At 26.3% G+C, this 20,771-nt stretch overlaps 1 protein-coding gene across 2 annotated transcripts in view; it reads right to left on the bottom strand.

The window, feature by feature from the left end:
• LOC107071673 (tachykinin-like peptides receptor 86C) overlaps window positions 1-20,771 on the bottom strand; it is a 216,674-nt gene that overhangs the window by 178,397 nt on the left and 17,506 nt on the right. The window contains exons 5-8 of one of the 2 annotated variants that reach the window (XR_016178007.1): window positions 20,316-20,466; window positions 18,772-18,968; window positions 18,555-18,676; window positions 17,200-17,399 (exon numbers count right to left, since the gene is read on the bottom strand). Coding sequence is in view for 1 of the 2 variants with exons in the window: in XM_015330865.2 (XP_015186351.2) it covers window positions 17,272-17,399; window positions 18,555-18,676; window positions 18,772-18,968; window positions 20,316-20,466 (598 nt within the window). In the remaining variant the exon portion in view is untranslated. Of the gene's footprint in view, window positions 1-16,681; window positions 17,400-18,554; window positions 18,677-18,771; window positions 18,969-20,315; window positions 20,467-20,771 lie in introns of those variants that run through there. The other variant, XM_015330865.2, reaches the window with a different exon arrangement.

The raw sequence follows: 20,771 nt of genomic DNA, 5'->3' as shown, positions 1-20,771 counted from the left end.
AAAAAAAATGTTACAAATACAATAAAAGGAGAACTAATTTAAAGGACTGATTGTGGGAAAAGTTTATCATTTTAATTAACAAAAAATAAATAAATTAAAAAATTAGAAAACAATCTTCAACGATACCATAACTGATTATTGTTACGATAAAATTAACAAACAAACAAAATATTCCAAGATATTTCAATGTTCCTCGACCAATTTAAAAATAAAAAGCAGTTTGTTTTCTTCTGAAATAAATAAAAAAAAAAAATTATAAATACATTTATAATTATAAAAAAATGTAAATCATAATATAATTCGTACATACACACGTATGTATATATATATATGCATGTATAAATATTCATGTACGATAACTTTTCCCAACACTGCCATTGTGTTCTTCACATTTTTTTTTTTCTATTTTTTATTAAAACGACTCGAGCATATTTAATTCTACATTTAAAAACGAATTTATAAATATGTAATATATGCATAAAATATTAGGACGTATAATAATAATAACAATTAATAATAATAAGTGTATTGTTCATTGTGAATTCACCAATTGTAAATATAAATGCCATGTACTTTTTATTCTAATGGCTGAAAAAAGAGAAAAAGATTTCTGTAATGTTTTTATGGAACAAATAAAAAGTACTCTATTTGTACCCGTCTAAGTATAAATAAATAAATAAATAAAAGAATCATAAATAAAAAAAAATTAAACAACATCTCGTTTTGATAAGTTATCGATCGAGTCAAAAATGTAATATTTTAAGTGAACAAATAAATCATGTGATTTTAAACAATTTTATTTAATTCATTTTCATTTATAGTCCTTCACATTTATATTCCTTCACATTTATATTATTATATTAATTAATAAACATATATATTCATATAAAAAAAATTAGATACACAATTTTGTTATCAAATTACAAAATTTTACAGGAATTTTAGGTTAAGGAATATCGTTAGGTAAGTTACCGACTTATTCTTTCGATAATATTTTACCAATTGATACTAAAATCAAAAAGTGTATAATTTAATATAACTATTATTATTAATTATATTATATTATATTATATTATAAAAATGTATAATTTATTATATTAAATAATATTAAGTTGTTAGGAAAGTAATTTCGTCTTATTTTTGTGAAAATGAAAATAATTTTCATTTTGAGGTCAAACCTAGGCTTTTCAAGCGGTCATAAACAGTTGAATTTGAAAAATTTAACCTCTCATCGATCACACGTGTTGTTATCTGCCGGTTTGCACTAATTAATGTTTTTATTGTGTCAGAAAAACGAAATTACTTCCTGAACAATCCAATATTGTATTATAAAAATGTAGAATTTTATTTTATTTGATTAAATATATATGTGACAAAAAGTATAAATAATATATGACACCAACATGTGTAAAATCCCCTAGAAAATTAACTTTCACAAAGTCGAAAGTTACATTCGTAACAAACACATATGAATTTCGAAATTGTCGCACAAGTATTCTTCCTACAAAGTCAATGAGAAATTCGCAAGGGAAATTAGTGTTGTTCAATTGTGCTCGCGTGAACAATTTCAAACTTTAGTTTATACAGTTGAATAAATTTTAATAACAATTGCGTCACATTAAAATAACCCTTTCATACGAAGGCTCATATACGTAATTTCAAATAAATAAAATTAAAAGATAATTTAAAAATAATTTTAAAATCTCATCAACTTTCTAAGTAAAATTTTTACTCTTAATAAAAAAAAAAAAAAAAAAAAAATAGAAAAAGAAAAAAGACAAATAAAAATTTAAAAAAATACAAAGATTTAATTAATCGTTCATTTATAAAAAAAAAGAAATATATATATATATATATATATATATATATATATCTATTGAAAAATTCATCGAATCGAATATTACCGATAAATAAGATACAAAGATAAGATATAAAAATTGAAGGGATGATAAAATATCAAAAATCGATTTATTTGGTAAGAAAAAGAGGATGAATAAAAAGAATATTAAAATAAAAACGATGATATGCAAGTAGGCAAGAAAATATATCTAAATGTGAATATTTGTTTGTATAAAATATGCATTTATCTATTTACGGTATTATACTTGAATAAAAAAAAAAAAAATAAATAAAAAGCAAGCTCGAATGAATGAAACTAATAAATACGAAGATACACAGTATGTTTTATAAATAATAAAAAAATAAAAAAATGTAAACAAAAAATTATTGCATAACATAAGACATCAATTGATAATGTAGATTCTCGTACTATAAAAATAAAACAAAAATTACCAGGTACCAGGTATACAAACGTGTTATACCAACGAAAGATAAATGTAGATTATTTGTTGGTAACAGTAGAAAATTATTAATAATTTATAACGGTTTAGAAATTAAAAATGATTTATAAAGATTTACGATGACACACACAAACTTCTTTTTTTAAATTTTTGTTTATATATAAAAATTTGTACTTTATTTTATTTTATTATTCATATTTCATTTGTATTTATTTTTTGTTATATTTATTATGGGCTTTTAAATATATACATATATTATGTTTTATAGAAAGAAATGGGCTTTGCATTGCCACTAACCTGCCATCAAATAAATTTTTTCTGAACACGTCACCGATATAGCAATCCATTTATTATAATATATATAGATGTATCTTCCCCCAAATCTAGAGATCAATTTTCCACAAATTTATGCAACGAACATAATGAAATGTTCATACTAATTAATTGTTTATTAAGGTTTCAATTAGAATCTGATTCATTCAATTAATTTAAATGTTATATTTATTATAGACTTTTAAATATATATTTCATATTTAGTGTTTATATGTGTGCCTTCAGAAATGCATTTATACATATACATAAAATAGAAAAGAATCAAAAAGGTATGTTGTTAAATCCAACGAAGATCACCTGTAACAAAAAGAAAACTATATTAATCATACAATCAAGTGATATGAAGTAGCCTAACATATGAATCGTCCAGTTCGTAGATGCACTTTTCAATTGAATTCTCAATTTATTTTTATCGAATATCTATTTACCGTTGCAATAAAATTAAATTTAAACGCGTGATTTTACATTTAGAAAAAATAATAAAAATAAAAAAGTGAAAGTAAAAATATTAAGTTACTAGAGAAAAAAATATTCATTAATTATTAAGACTAATACTTTTAAAACTGCATTATATAGAAAAGAAAAAATTACAAATTTAATAAAATATGATCCCAGTTAAAAATCTTAAAGACAAAAAAGACAAGAGAGATTACTTTATTATTCAAAAGACGATAATTAGATTTCAAAATGTAATAAAAAGGAAATTTCAATATTTTGACTCGAACTAACTAAACACATATGCATCTTTTTGACGATATAGACACGCATCTGGTGTCCCAAGGAGATGGAATGATCCATCATCTCCAATTAAAACTAGAAATTAATGACGAGCAAAAAAGTAAAACAATAAATTATAAAATATGACTAGAGAGCCATTCTCTAAAGGTTCGAACTTGCTGTTGAACCTTTGAAAATAACTCAATAGCCTCAGTAGTTGCCCTCTTGAGCCACAATTAAGTGGGGGCCTCTTCGGCATTAAGCCTCTTCTTTCTTCATTCCATGAAAAATGCATTTGGACATTTTCTACGCGCAATCAAGATAAAATCTCTCATACTAATTTTGCAAATAAACTCGTATTTGTTATTATTCTAAATCTTAATTATTACAAAATTAATTTATATTTCGCAAACACTTTTTTAGCTCGTGTAAGTTCAATGAACTTTAAGTTCATTGAACATACACGAGCACATTTAAACGAATGTCCAAGCAGATAATAATTTCCCTCGATGACCTAATAACACTTCGCACTTTTAACATCGAGTAATAAAATCAAATTGAAATAAGTGTAATTCATTTTCTTGCAATACTTTCATTTCATTATTGTGTTTTATTTAATTATATCAAATATTTCCAGCTGTAAGACGGATTCGCGATAGTGCGTAGTGCTAATCCTGAAATACTTAAAACTAAGTATCAAATGCATCAAAGAATTTGCGAATTTTATTCGATTCTATCTCGTTTAAGATAAAATCGAAGTAGAAATGAATCTTTCAAATGGTTGCAAATACCTTTGAATCATGATACATGATACATAAAGATCACAGAATAGTTACAAAATAAATTAACAAATCAAACATAATATAGAATGAGATGATAAAATTTTGTAACAATTCTGTATAAACCAGGAGGCGGAATTTCCACTACGGAGTGGAAGCAAGAAGTCTAATGCCTTTCCTGGATCCTACCTACTTAAAATTAAAGTTTTCACATTCATTCAGAGAAGTATGCTACCTGCCTGCCTATTATCCATATTTTTACCCATTTTAAGAAAAACCATACATACCCACCAACTCACTCCACGGTTCCCACACATACCACCAGGGTGCAAAAGCCTAAACTAGAGAGCATGCCCCGGGGCACCTCCGACACCCTAGTTCAACCACGTTTTATAAACTTATATGCTAATGGGTATACGTACGTTTTGCTGAAATCGACTGCAAAGGCTAATGATCATTGCATAAAAAACTAAAGCAAAAATACAAGTATACACTAGTATATATGTATGCATACTAGTAATATACAAGTATATCAAAGTTTCTACAAATAAATGCAGTAACTCTACTATGCAAACGATTATCAAAAAATGAGAAATATTTAATATAAATATAAGAATGAAGATAGATATGTAGAAGTAATGCTTTAAGTATTTAATGATGTATTAAATGAATAAAAAAATATCGCGTAACGATGTACAATACACAATACCTAATACGCACACACATGTGTAAAGTACATCGTGCAATCACTAGCACAATAACAGCCGCCAATAGGGGAAAAAACTCATACTAAACCCACGCTAACTGTTTCTCACCCATACGTGCAACACCTGGGCACACGCATAGATGAGAACGCAGAAAGTATGGGGAGGAGAAACGGGGGATTAGTATATTAGAAGCTGAAAAGCCTGATCTAAAAAAACATAATTAACACATATATAAATATATCAGAAAAGATTTTAATAAAAATTCATCTAAACGGGCTAAGGACTCTACAAGTCATTTGGTGAATAATGACTTAAACAAGCGAATGAAAAAAAAAAGTTACCCCATATGAAACAATTAGAGTTTCGAGGTAAGGATGTATTAAAAGACTCTACGGTGATGATGGATATTTTTTGCAAACCTCGGACGATTCTTTCACTAAATGGCTGTTCTAATGAAAGAACTGGGCTTTGAGCCACCACTTAATTGCCAGAATCTATCCGTCGCGAATGAGTTTGTCTTCTTGCTCATTTATTTAAAATATCAAAATCTTGATATATCAAAAGAAATCTCGATTAGATAAACTATGTACGAAGCAATGCATGTAAGACATTTAATACATGTTTTCCAGGACGAAAACGAGTAAATTAATGTTTGATTTCATCACTACTAACCACGAACAAAACACGTAATAAAAAAGAGAGTGCATTCATTAATTGCATTATTAATTAAATGAATTTAACCGATGAGACAAGAAAACCTATCCTGAACTAATAATAAAACATACAATAAAATATACAATTTTCATGAGTAACTCCTAAAAAGGAATTACTCATGTGCTCGTCAATAATTTATTGAAATAATTACAACCAGTAACTCGTGCCGATTTGGACCTTTCATCCTCGGCATGATTGAGCACTGGAGGGACTTTAAATAAAAACTCACGGTTTAAGAAGTTCTGCGATGGCTCCAAAACACTCCTACTTCGCAGCAAGTATTGTAGTCTGACGACGGAAACGATACTCGATTTGCCATTGAAGAAGATCCATCGAAGATCCACCAAAAATCCATCGAAGAATTCATCCAACATCTTCGAAAGGAAGAGAATCTATGGGTATATCTGTAAAATAAAATAGAACAAAACGATAAGTTATCTGGAATATTATCCAAAATCGTGTTATAATAAAATCGAATAAAATGTAAATACAAATGAATACTTACAATGCATTCCAATGAGATGCAGCTCTATTGCACCATGGTGATGCACCGCGCGTGAATCTAAAAACGCGGTTTATACGAAAATAAGAAACTATAGATGAGTTTCTTATCGCGAAACCGAAATATTATTATACGACGAACAACACTGACTCTAATTCGCGTTTGATTTTAACTTATTACTCGCCCGATCACTGATTCTAGACTGAACTAATTCAAAGACTGCATTGCTCGCAGTCAAATGCAAGAACAAAAATTTCACTCCCGGTCACTTAACATGGGCCATTTGTGCACGATTGCAATCTGAAACTGTAATATAAAACAATACTATTAATATCATTACTATTACAGAAAATCATTAAAATTTTTAAAGAATTATTTAATAAAAAAATATACTCACTTTAAATCTTTGTTGATGAATGCACAATGGGTCTCCTTTCCTTAGGATGACGATGACAATGCACAAATAATGACTATAAAACTGCCTTATATTCAGTTAATTCAATTAACACTAGATTTATGGACTGAGCAAATTTGATTCATTTCTAACTTTTTTGTTACCTATATATAAAATAGAAATATTTTAAATTAATTGTAATTTACTAAAATTTAAATATAATTAACTTTACAGTAGAATATTTTTTAAAATTATATGGTAATGTTTAATGCTGTAATGAAATATACATAAATATTAATTCCTTTCCTCTATTCCCTTTTTCATTTAAACAACGTTTGTAAATTTTTAAAAATTAGTGAACAAATCTAGTGTTAAACGAATTTCTAAATGAATTTAATAATAAAATGTGCATATACCATTCCAACGATGATCTGAAACACAAATAAAAACGATATTATATAAATCGTTGTTATATAAAAACTACTATAGTTATTGAGAAAGTGTTTAATAGAAAAATATACTCACTTTCATGGATGCAGGATGAATGCAAGATGGGTATCCTACCCTTAGGATGACGATGAGCACATGTTTAAACCGAATAAAAGAAACTTGCGAGTTTCTTAACCGAGCAAACGAAACTTTAACATACGACGATCAACACTGAATCTACTTGTCGACTTTTTTATATTTTATTTTAACACGATGCAACACACGAGAACCTCATTGCCTACGCGCTCGATTGCAATGATTTTCTGAAACAGAAAAAAAAGAACAATTAATATCACTGTTGTAATAAAAATCAATTGAAATTATCATAGAAATGTTTGATAGTAAAATATACTTACTTTTAGTCTTCGTTGATGACTGCAGGATGGGTATCCTACCCTTAGGATGACGATGTATAAAATAAAATTAAATAAAAAGTCTGAAAAGCTGAAACATACTAAAGACTATATTACAATATTTCCTATAAATCATTTCTGAAGGCAGGGCACACATTAAAACCAGTGAATATATTTGATAGAATGGTATTCAAGTTATTAAATATTTGTGAAATTGATCAAAGTATGCAACTATTTGCTTGCAATATTACATATCAAGTATGCAATGATAGTTAAAATATTAATTAATAATCTTCAAAGTTGTCTAAATAAAATAGTAATTGTATCAGCAAACTCAATAAAGAGTAACATAAAAAATAAACCAGTTTCTATACCATTCTATGCAATGAAAAGCTTTTTAAACTATTAAAATCAAAACGATAACGTTAGAAATAAAATTATTAAATAATTTAATACGCCTTATTTTCGTTTATGTTGGCTCGTCGAAGGATAGAAGACGAATACGTAGTACGTTACTACGTCACCTTGGTAGAGGGGAGTGTCGAACGCTCGGCTATTATACCTATGTTATCGGCTGTTTACGTTTTGTAGTCGACAAAGAAAATTCCTCGAGAAATTCCTGGAAATAAAAATACACATTTATAATAGCTTATATGTCGAGTGTATTGTTTTCTTATTCTTCCTCTTTCTATTTCTTTTAAATATAAGCATATAAGCGTATAGAAATACTACAGAAAGAGTGAGAGAGAAGGAGTGAGAGAGAGAGAGAAAGAATTAGAAACCAAAACACTCGACATATAAGCTATTATAAATTTGTATTTTTATTTCCAGGAATTTATCGAGGAATTTTCTTCGTCGAATTTCCGACGACAAAACGTAAACAGCCGATAACATAGGTATAATAGCCGAGCGTTCGACACTTCCGAAATCCCTCTACCAAGGTAACGTAGTAACGTACTACGTATTCGTCTTCTATCCTTCGACGAGCCAACATAAACGAAAATAAGGCGTATTAAATTATTTAATAATTTTATTTCTAACGTTATCGTTTTGATTTTAATAGTTTAACAAGCTTTTCATTGCATAGAATGGTATAGAAACTGGTTTATTTTTTATGTTACTCTTTATTGAGTTTGCTGATACAATTACTATTTTATTTAGACAACTTTGAAGATTATTAATTAATATTTTAACTATCATTGCATACTTGATATGTAATATTGCAAGCAAATAGTTGCATACTTTGATCAATTTCACAAATATTTAATAACTTGAATACCATTCTATCAAAAATATTCAATGGTTTTAATGTGTGCCCTGCCTTCAGAAATGATTTATAGGAAATATTGTAATATAGTCTTTAGTATGTTTCAGCTTTTCAGACTTTTTATTTAATTTTATTTTATACATCGTCATCCTAAGGGTAGGATACCCATCCTGCAGTCATCAACGAAGACTAAAAGTAAGTATATTTTACTATCAAACATTTCTACAATAATTTCAATTGATTTTTATTACAACAGTGATATTAATTGTTCTTTTTTTCTGTTTCAGAAAATCATTGCAATCGAGCGCGTAGGCAATGAGGTTCTCGTGTGTTGCATCGTGTTAAAATAAAATATAAAAAAGTCGATAAGTAGATTCAGTGTTGATCGTCGTATGTTAAAGTTTCGTTTGCTCGGTTAAGAAACTCGCAAGTTTCTTTTATTCAGTTTAAACATGTGCTCATCGTCATCCTAAGGGTAGGATACCCATCTTGCATTCATCCTGCATCCATGAAAGTGAGTATATTTTTCTATTAAACATGTTCCCAATAACTATAGTAATTTTTATATAAAAAAGATTTATATAATATTGTTTTTATTTGTGTTTCAGATCATCGTTGGAATGGTATATGCACATTTTATTATTAAATTCATTTAGAAATTCGTTTAACACTTGATTTGTTCACTAATTTTTAAAAATTTACAAACGTTGTTTAAATGAAAAAGTGGATAGAAGAAAGAAATTAATATTTATGTATATTTCATTACAGCATTAAAAATTACCATATAATTTAAAAAAATATTCAACTGTAAATTTAATTAAATTTAAATTGTAATTAATTACAATTAATTTAAAATATTTCTATTTTATATATATATGTAACAAAAAATTTTGAAATGAATCAAATTTGCTCAGTCCATAAATCTAGTGTTAATTGAATTAACTGAATATAAAGCAGTTTTATAGTCATTATTTGTGCATTGTCATCGTCATCCTAAGGAAAGGAGACCCATTGTGCATTCATCAACAAAGATTTAAAGTGAGTATATTTTTTTATTAAATAATTCTTTAAAAATTTTAATGATCTTCTGTAATAGTAATGATATTAATAGTATTGTTTTATATTACAGTTTCAGATTCCAATCGTGCACAAATGGCCCATGTGAAGTGACCGGGAGTGAAATTTTTGTTCTTGCATTTGACTGCGAGCAATGCAGTCTTTGAATTATTGCAGTTTAGAATCAGTGATCGGGCGAGTAATAAGTTAAAATCAAACGCGAATTAGAGTCAGTGTTGTTCGTCGTGTAAAAATATTTCGGTTTCGCGATAAGAAACTCATCTAAAGTTTCTTATTTTCGTATAAACCGCGTTTTTAGATTCACGCGAGGTGCATCACCATGGTGCAATAGAGCTGCATCTCATTGGAATGCATTGTAAGTATTCATTTGTATTTACATTTTATTCGATTTTATTATAACATGATTTTGGATAATATTCCAGATAACTTATCGTTTTGTTCTATTTTATTTTACAGATATAACCATGGATTCTCTTCCATTCAAAGATGTTAGATGAATTCTTCGATGGATTTTGAATGGATCTTCGATGGATCTTCTTCAATGGCAAATCGAGTAATATCTTTCATCGTCAGACTATAATACTTGCTGCGAAGTAGGAGTGTTTTGGAGCCATCGCAGAACTTCTTAAACCGTGAGTTTTTATTTAAATTCCCTCCAGTGCTCAATCATGCCGAGGATGAAAGGTCCAAATCGGCACGAGTTACTGGTTGTAATTATTTAAATAAATTATTGACGAGCACATGAGTAATTCCTTTTTAGGAGTTACTCATGAAAATTGTATATTTTATTGTATGTTTTATTATTAGTTCAGGATAGGTTTTCTTGTCTCATCGGTTAAGTTCATTTAATTAATAATGCAATTAATAAATGCACTCTCTTTTTTATTACGTGTTTTGTTCGTGGTCAGTAGTGATGAAATCGAGCATTAATTTACTCGTTTTCGTCCTGGAAAGCATGTATTAAATGTCTTACATGCATTGCTTCGTACATAGTTTATCTAATCGAGATTTCTTTTGATATATCAAGATTTTGATATTTTAAATAAATGAGCAAGAAGACAAACTCATTCGCGACGGATAGATTCTGGCAATTAAGTGGTGGCTCAAAGCCCAGTTCTTTCATTAGAACAGCCATTTAGTGAAAGAATCGTCCGAGGTTTGCAAAAAATATCCATCATCACCGTAGAGTCTTTTAATACATCCTTACCTCGAAACTATGATTGTTTCATATGGGGTAACTTTTTTTTTCATTCGCTTGTTTAAGTCATTATTCACCAAATGACTTGTAAAGTCCTTAGCCCGTTTAGATGAATTTTTATTGAAATCTTTTGATATATTTATATATGTTAATTATATTTTTTTAGATCAGGATTTTCAGCTTCTAATATACTAATCTCCCGTTTCTCCCCCCCATACTTTCTGCGTTTTCATCTATGCGTGTGCCCAGGTGTTACACGTATGGGTGAGAAACAGTTAGCGTGGGTTTAGTTTTAGTTTTTTCCCTATTGGCGGCTGTTATTGTGCTAGTGATTGCACGATGTACTTTACACCTGTGTGTGCGTATTAGGTAGTGTGTATTGTACATCGTTACGCGATATTTTTTTATTCATTTAATACATCATTAAATACTTAAAGCATTACTTCTACATATCTATCTTCATTCTTATATTTATATTAAATATTTCTAATTTTTTTGATAATCGTTTGCATAGTAGAGTTACTGCATTTATTTGTGGAAACTTTGATATACTTGTATATTACTAGTATGCATATAAATATACTAGTGTATACTTGTATTTTTGCTTTAGTTTTTTATGCAATAATCATTAGCTTTGGCAGTCGATTACAGCAAAACGTACGTATACCCATTAGCATATAAGTTTAGAAAACGTGGTTGAACTAGGGTGTCGGAGGTGCCCCGGGGCATGCTCTCTAGTTTAGGCTTTTGCACCCTGGTGGTATGTGAGAGAACCGTGGAGTGAGTGGGTGGGTATGCATGGTTTTTCTTAAAATGGGTAAAAATAAGGATAATAGGCAGGCAGGTAGCATACTTCTCTGAATGAATGTGAAAACTTTAATTTTAAGTAGGTAGGATCCAGGAAAGGCATTAGACTTCTTGCTTCCACTCCGGAGTGGAAATTCCGCCTCCTGGTTTATACAGAATTGTTACAAAATATTTGATCATCTCATTCTATATTATGCTTGATTTGTTAATTTATTTTGTGACTATTCTGTGATCTTTATGTATCATGTATCATGATTCAGAGGTATTTGCAACCATTTGAAAGATTCATTTCTACTTCGATTTTATCTTAAACGAGATAGAATCGAATAAAATTCGCAAATTCTTTGATGCATTTGATACTTAGTTTTAAGTATTTCAGGATTAGCACTGCGCACTATCGCGATTCCGTCTTACAGCTGGAAATATTTGATATAATTAAATATAACATATTATGATATAAATGAATTGCAAGAAAATTCATTGCATTTATTGCACTTTTTATTTGAATTTAATTTTATTATTCGACGTTAAAAGTGCGAAGTGTTATTAGGTCATCGAGGGAAATTATTATCTGCTTGGACATTCGTTTAAATGTGCTCGTGTATGTTCGATGAACTTAAAGTTCATTGAACTTACACGAGCTAAAAAAGTGTTTGCGAAATGTAAATTAATTTTGTAATAATTGAGAATTAGAATCATAACAAATGCGAGCTTATTTGCAAAATTAGTATGAGAGATCTTATCTTGCTTGCGCGTAGAACATGTCCAAATGCAGTTTTCATGGGATGAAGAAAGAAGAGGCTTAATGCCGAAGAGGCCCCCACTTAATTGTGGCTCAAGAGGGCAACTACTGAGGCTATTGAGTTATTTTCAAAGGTTCAACAGCAAGTTCGAACCTTTAGAGAATGGCTCTCTAGTCATATTTTATATTTTATTGTTTTACTTTTCTGCTCGTCATTAATTTTTAGTTGTAAGTGGAGATGATGGATCATTCCATCTCCTTGGGACACCAGATGGGTGTCTATATCGTCAAAAAGATGCATATGTGTTTAGTTAGTTCGAGTCAAAATATTGAAATTTCCTTTTTATTACATTTTGAAATCTAATTATCGTCTTTTGAATATTAAAGTAATCTCTCTTGTCTTTTTTGACTTTAAAATTTTTAACTGTGATCGTATTTTATTAAATTTGTAATTTTTCTTTTCTAAATAATGCAGTTTTAAATTATTAGTCCTAATAATTAATGGATATTATTTTGTCTAGTTACTTAATATTTGTACTTTTATTTATTTTTTTTATTATTTTTGGTAAATGTAAAATCACGCGTTTAAATTTAATTTTATTGCAACGGTAAATAGATATTCGATAAAAATAATTAGAGAATTCAATTTGAAAAGTGCATCTACGAATTGGACGATTCATATGTTAGGCTACTTCATATTACTTGATTGTATGATTAATATAGTTTTCTTTTTGTTACAGGTGATCTCTTCGTTGGATTTAACAACATACCTTTTTGATTCTTTTCCATTTTATGTATATATAAATGCATTTCTGAAGGCACACATATAAACACTAAATCTGAAATATATATTTAATCTAAAAATAATTAAATTTCATATTATTAATTTTGTTACAATATTTAATTTTTTTTTATGTAAATAGAAAGAGAGACAAATATTTGTTTAAACTATTTAATATATTATTTTTGAAATCTAATAGAACACACATAAAATAGAATAAAATATATAATATAAAATATATAGGATAAAATTAAATATATAAAATAGAATAAAATATATATAAAATAAATTATATAAAATAAAATAAAAATAGAATATCTAAATAAAATGATAAATTAAGTAAAAATTAATTTAAAAAAAAAATATAATTTAAAATAATAAAAGTATATATCTGTATAAACCAGAATAAAAATAGAATATAAATTTCACTATAACCAATAAGATTTGAATTTTGATGCAACATTTAATATCATTTTGATATAAACTTTTGATTTTATCTGACACATTTCTATCTACTTTGAAAATAATAATCGAATTATTTCACTAGCTAGTTTTTAACGATTCACTCGCTATACATGCACATATATATATATATGAGAAAAGGGAAAAAGAATTTACACTTTAATCGTATTTTATTTCCTCATATAGGGTGTAGAATTTATTCGTAAATGAGATCATCAAACGAGCTCTGGATATTCAAATTACATTTTTCTCATTTTCAGTTTATTTATATAAATACTTTCTCATTTTCACCAAGCTGTTAATGTTTTTTGCTGTTTACAAAAAAAAAAAGAACAAAATTCAAAAAAAAAAGGATCATTTATCCAGGTTAGTTAGAAAAAAAAAAAGTATTAACAAGACCTTTAATTTTCTCCAACTCGACTGAAGAAAAAAGGAATCTCATCATTTTTGATCCCAATTTTATAGGAATGAAAAAGGAAAGAAAAGGGATCAAAAAGTAACAAACCAGATAAAATACATGATGTAACTTTTACCTTTAGGTTTCTTATAACGAGAATCTTGTTAGTACTTTTTTCATGTAAAACAAAAAATAAAATAAAATAAAATAAAAATAAAGAAAATACACATTGAATGATACATTGTAAATATGAATAAAATAATTAAGTAATTTAATTGTAATTAAATAATTATTTAATTTTTTAATTAAATAATTAAGTAATTATTTAGTAAATAATTGTTCCAAAATTGTTGTAAAAAGAATGGTTTTTTTTTTTTTAGTTTCATTAGTTCTCTCTTAAGATTACTTTTTTTTCTAATATTTCTTTTGATTATTCTCTCGTTGTTAATAAAATAAAAATAAATAGATAAATAAATAATAAATAACTTTTACGAAATAATTTATCATTAACTAAATTCTAATAATAAATTATATGTAATAATTGAAGTTTTTCTTTCTGTTTGAATATAATTTAATATTAATTAATATAAACATTACATTATTTTACATTAATATTAACAAACACGTATATGCGTTGATAGACCACTCTGGTAATTTTTACCAAACGCGTATATGCGTCAATAGCATTCTAAGGGTTAACAAACTAACAAACATAATTTACATTTAATGATCACAATATTCTCGTCAAACGTATAATATAACATTAATAAATAATTTGTGCTACCCTTATTACTGTTATTATAGTATGTTCAAATAATAAATGGAAAAAATAGGACAAAAAAAAAGAAACCAATGTTTATAATAAAATCCTTCTTTTCTCGTTCTCAAATAACAAATCCATTCGGATGATAAGCTTTCTCTCATAAGAAGAAGAAAAAGAAGAATAAAAAAGGGATAAAAGAATAACACACACACACACATAAGAAAAGAAAGAGATAAAGAGAGAGAATAAAAATAAAGGGAAAGGAAAAGAGAGAAATTGAGAGAGAGAGAGAGAACAAAAAATTCTACGCAGATGTAAGGAACGATGAATAATATTCGATAAATATGCTAACATAATAGGGAAAAATGTGGCTCTTTGGTTTATTTTTATCGACATACAAATTGCATGTTTATCGAAGACTTAATACTGTCGATTTATTTTTTTGGTTTCTTTTTTTTTTTTTTTTTTTCTTAACCAACATAAGTACTCTGATCCAAGGGGAATGTCCAATTCAATAGAACAAAAGATTCGATGTCTTTTTTTTTTCTATTCGAATAAAACAAATCTTGTGACACTCTTACTTCACTTATTTTTTTTTTTATTTTTTCTTTTTTTTTTTTTTTAGTTAGAAAAAGAAATTTATCTTCATGAAAAAAAAAAAAAAATTAAAAATCAATACAAAATTAATATTAATTTAAAATAAATATATATATATATATATATATATATATATATATATATATATATATATAATAATAAAAAAAATTAAAATGTAATAAACAAAAATAATACGTATATATTTATTAATAAAAAAATTAAAATTAAATAAAAATAAATAAATATATATATAATTTGAGATAGTTTATAATTGCACGTTATGCAAGAAAAAAAAAAACCTTGACACACGTATACTTACCATATACCATATTTAGGTCACCTATTGCATGATGCTAATAAAAATATAAATGTTACGTGATAATAATTAACACTAAACTTTAAACATTATTCCTAAGGTGTATGTTTTAACGATGACTGTTTTAAAAAAAAGAATATCTCTGAAGAAAATATTTTCTTTTATTTATAAATGATTTTAATGCATAAATATTAATAAAACAGTGTATTTAAAAATAGTATTTTGTTTTTTTAACAATTTTAAAATCATAAGAAAGTTGTCATTTTTGACATAGGGTGTTAGATTTTTTTAGTTTTAAAAAGATGACCATAGAACCATAGAATAATTATGATTTATGAGAACATTATCACATATTCGTAGAGTGAATGGAAAGCTCTAATAAGATAGATGGTAATACATGGTCTATCATCTTGTTCTCCTATTCAAAATCCTACCTAATAAATCTTCTTATATATTTCTGGTTACAGTTTCAAAAGAACTCTCTTACTTTAGAATTCATGGGGCCAAATTCATTCAAATAAAAAAAAAAAATTATTCTTTTATTTTTCTAATTATAAGAATTTATTTATTAAATAAAATTTATAAGATTATAAATTTATTTTGTATTATTAAGAAAATTATTTTTTTTTTTATGTTTTTCTTTTTGTTTCAATAAATATTTGATATTTTCATCTAAATAAACAGTGCTAGTATTTGTTTTTTTTTTTCTTATATTAAAACACATATTTATCCAATTAATATTTATTTTATTTCAATTTTTTATTATTCTTTTAATCGTTTTACTTTTTTTTTGTTTTTTTTTTTTTAATAAACTCTCATCTTACGAAAATGTTCATAATATTTCGTTTCAAATGAATTAATCATAAATATACGTAGGTATGAAAAATTGGTCATGTGTGATTTGAAGATTAAACTCGACTAAACGTTTACATTGAATTTATTCACAGAAAAGAACGTTGATATACAAATTGTTTGTTTTTTTTTCCACCCTTAACGATATTATAATTTTTTTATTCGAGATAGAAAGATCCTACGCGAATATATTTTATATAGTATATATTTATATACAATAAATAATAGATAAAATATTTATATATATATATATAATATTATTATATAATCTGTCTTTATGTTTGTATTTATATAATATTTATATCACGTTTTCTTTTTCACATATGTGAGCAAAGTATTTTCTTATTTGCGAAAAGCTTTTTGAAAAATATATTATATATATAAATGTTAAATATTACACACACACACACACACACATATCTCACAGTATATTAAAACTCGGCGGATGTATGAGAATGTATTCTTCAATATATGATAAAATCGATCGCAATGAAAACCAAACATTTTTGTACAATTCTTTCGATTGGTTTAATAAAATAAGAACATAACACATTGTATATATATATTTAAATAAATTTTATCTTTCTTTTAAATTTTATTTTTTTTTATAATTCAAAATGACAAAATGGGGGCTAGTCTTTCGATTGTCAAAAAAAAATTATATTTACTTAAAAATGTTCGTTTTTATTTTGATTTTTTATTTTTTATTTAATTGTTTATTTTATCAAATGAAAACCATTTCCTCTTTGGTAAAACGATTTTCGTTATTTGAACGAGAATCCACCCTGCATGTTCGAACGGGACTTCCACCTCTACAATGACGCCATCTTATCGATGTTGATTGTGAACGTCCTGTAAAAATAATTAATTAAACATATATATATATATTATTAATATTAAATATTAAATAAAAAATAATAATATAAATTAATATATATTATTTTTTAATATATTATTTAACATATTATTTTTTTTTTAATTATTTTTTATTATTTTATATTTTCATTTATTTTATATTTTTATTTATTTTATTTTTATTCATTTTAATCCTTATATATATATATATATATATATATATATATATTTTTTTTTTTATTTTTTATTTTTTAATATTTTACATTTTTCTTTATTTTGATCCTTTAAACGTATAAAACACAACTGTAAACATATTACATAACTGAAAACACGATAATAAATCAATACATATATACACGTGTGTTATGTAGAAAATTTATGAACATATTTTACAAATGCAAATATTAAATGGAAAACAATGTTTCATAAAAAAGTTTTTAAATGTAAAAATATTTATGATAAGAAATCACGAAATTGTGTTAAAGAGAGAGAGAGAGAGAGAGAGAGTAGATATTTTTTGTTTTTTTTTATTTTGTAAATAGAAACGTATAGAGTTCATTGTAATGTATTAAAAACATTATGTAACTTTTACTGGAATCTAAAGTTAAAAAGTAGTTTGATCCATGGTGGATAAAAACTTAACACGCTTTGTTTTTCACATTATTTTTATCAAGAATATACTTTGATCTCAGTTGACTCGTTTAAAACTTGCTTTGCTATAATAATAATAATCTAATAGTCTATAATAGTTTGTCGTAGACAAATTATTATTGAGTTAAAAATAAAATTGAGTTTATAATGAAACTGAGTTTAAAACTGAGAATACGATCTTGTAAAACGAATTATATTTAAACGAAACAAAAAAATGTTACAATTATTTAAAACCACATTGAATGAATTTATTTAAAAAACCAAATATTATATTTTTATGTTTTTTTTTTTTTTATGCGGCACTTTAAATATTTTTTAATTAAATTATTTTCCAATAAAACTTTCAATAATATTCCTGGAAGAGAATGTCATATTATTGTTGAATAAAAATAATATCATTTTAATTCTTATTGTTATTTTTTTTTTCTATTATTTTTATTTTACTTTTAAATGAAAATTTAATTTTCATTCAAGACAGATCTACCCCATAAGAGCACTTACCGCAACGTTCCTGACCGGAACGATGTAATTCTATAAATTCTCGCATTTGTGGGCTGTTCACGTTCGTTCGATCCAAAGTACAACAACATTTGCAAATTATCAATTGAAAATATACTCTGAATCTGTAATCAAAAAAAGATTGTTTATTTCATAACAAATATAAATTATTACAAATTATTTTTAAATACTTATAACAATCATATATATATATATATACCTATTATTCATCCAATAATATATGATAGGATTCACCATAGAATTAGACATTGCCAACCAATAAAAGCTTAGATAAACATGTTGAACATAACTCGTACGAACGAAATCTTGACTGAAATAAACGAATATGTAAAATCCATGATACGGAAACCAACATATTGCAAATATCGTAACGATACTGATGAACATTTTCACCACCTGTAAATAAACAAAAAATATATACAAATATATGCATGTAAGAAAAATAAAAAGAAGAGTAATATAATAATAATTGAGAACCATTTTATTGGACCATTTAATTATTGACAATATTTTTATCAAACTAAGATAAAAAATAAGAAGAAGTGGAATAAGAAAAAGAAAAATAACAAAGAATGGAAGATGTTAAAAGGATTTGACTTGGATCGGACATTAAATGGACACATCGGTACGATCTCAACTTCGAATAACCAACCTAATCCTACAGGGGATTTAGGATTTCTCACCATGTACTGACGAGTGTGTATTTAGGTTTGTGCAAGGATCGATAAGATTCTCGTTTTCAACGTTATCCTATACGATTACTGTGTTCAACCACGAATGAATTTTCTAGAAAGGAATATTTCGAGATATCTCTTTGTTGAATTCTTTGTAACGTTAACTGTACAAAAAAAGATTTGCCTTAGATATACAGGATAATTCACCAAATCTTTCCACGTGAATAGCTCCGAAAGTATGAGAGTAGCAAAAGAGTCGATTTGGAAAAAGTTGCATTAAAAATTTAGAACTATAATATGGTATTAGTGGGTTTTTTTGGTAGGTTGAGTCATTTTCGAGATTTATTGGTCAACTTTGTTTTTTTAAATATAATGTTATATTTTAATACTTATTTTCGGATAGCGGCTGACAAGACGAATCCAACGATATGCAACATTAAATATAAAAAACGATAATTACCAATAAAAAACAATTCGGAAATTATCTGCACCGTTTTTTGTTAAAACAAGTGAAGGATGACGCGACCGCGGCGCTATCTGACGCGGAACCGACGTTTTCGTAAATTTTGACCCTCGTCGGATTTCAAAAATATTAGTGTGGCATATCGTTGGATTTGTCTTGAAAGCCGCTATCCAAAAATAGATATTAAAATATAATATTGTTTAAAAAAAAAAAAATTGACTAATGAATCTCAAAAACAACTCAATGTTGCACAAAAATATTAATTCTATATTGTAGTCCTCAATTTTTCATGCAACCTTTTTTTTATCCACTTTTATAGTACTATCATATTTTCTGAGCTATTTATGTTACAAGAGCTATTAAAATTCTAGGAAATTCTCGTGAAATTCATTCAAATACATTATACGAAAAGAAAATGAACTGCAATTCTAAACATCTTAAAATTTAAGAATATGTTTCGTTTTTTTCCACAAAAATTACAATTTAAATAGCCACGAGGAAAATACTTCTCCTGCTACTTCTTCTGTGACGAGTATACTCGTCAATACACAATTAATCAGATAAAGAAAACATTTCAAGATATTTTGATTTATTTTATTTAAATACCTTGCGTTTAGATTTAATAGATTCTTTTTGATTATGCGTAAGTTCACCAATGAACTTCGAACCCCATAATTTTCGACCCATCAGAGTGTAAAAAACAGCCATTAGCACGATTGGAATAAGATATGTCATACTGAAAAACAGTATATCATAGCTGAAACAAACAGAACCACGAATAAATAAATAAATAAAAGAAAGAACAAACATTTGTTAGCTTTTATTAACACGTTGATAAATTATTGAAAAATTTATCTTCGTTTATTTTTAACTTTTTGCGTGACGAGTAGATAAAACAATTTTTATATTTCATCATTTTTATGTTCATTTGAAAATGTCCTCATTGATTTTTATAATTCCATATACACATTTAGAGTCTATAATTATTTAATCCAATTATTTATTACAGGAAATGCAAAAAAACAATAAGTAATAATTTTCACGAACAATAAATGTGTAATT

This window comes from Polistes dominula, unplaced genomic scaffold, assembly GCF_049000335.1.
Source record: "Polistes dominula isolate Pdom_NZ unplaced genomic scaffold, Pdom_raw_medaka contig_80, whole genome shotgun sequence".
NCBI classification, from domain to species: Eukaryota; Metazoa; Arthropoda; class Insecta; order Hymenoptera; family Vespidae; genus Polistes; species Polistes dominula.
Note: the sequence above shows the minus strand (reverse complement) of the source record. Positions and strands in the feature narration are given on the sequence as shown.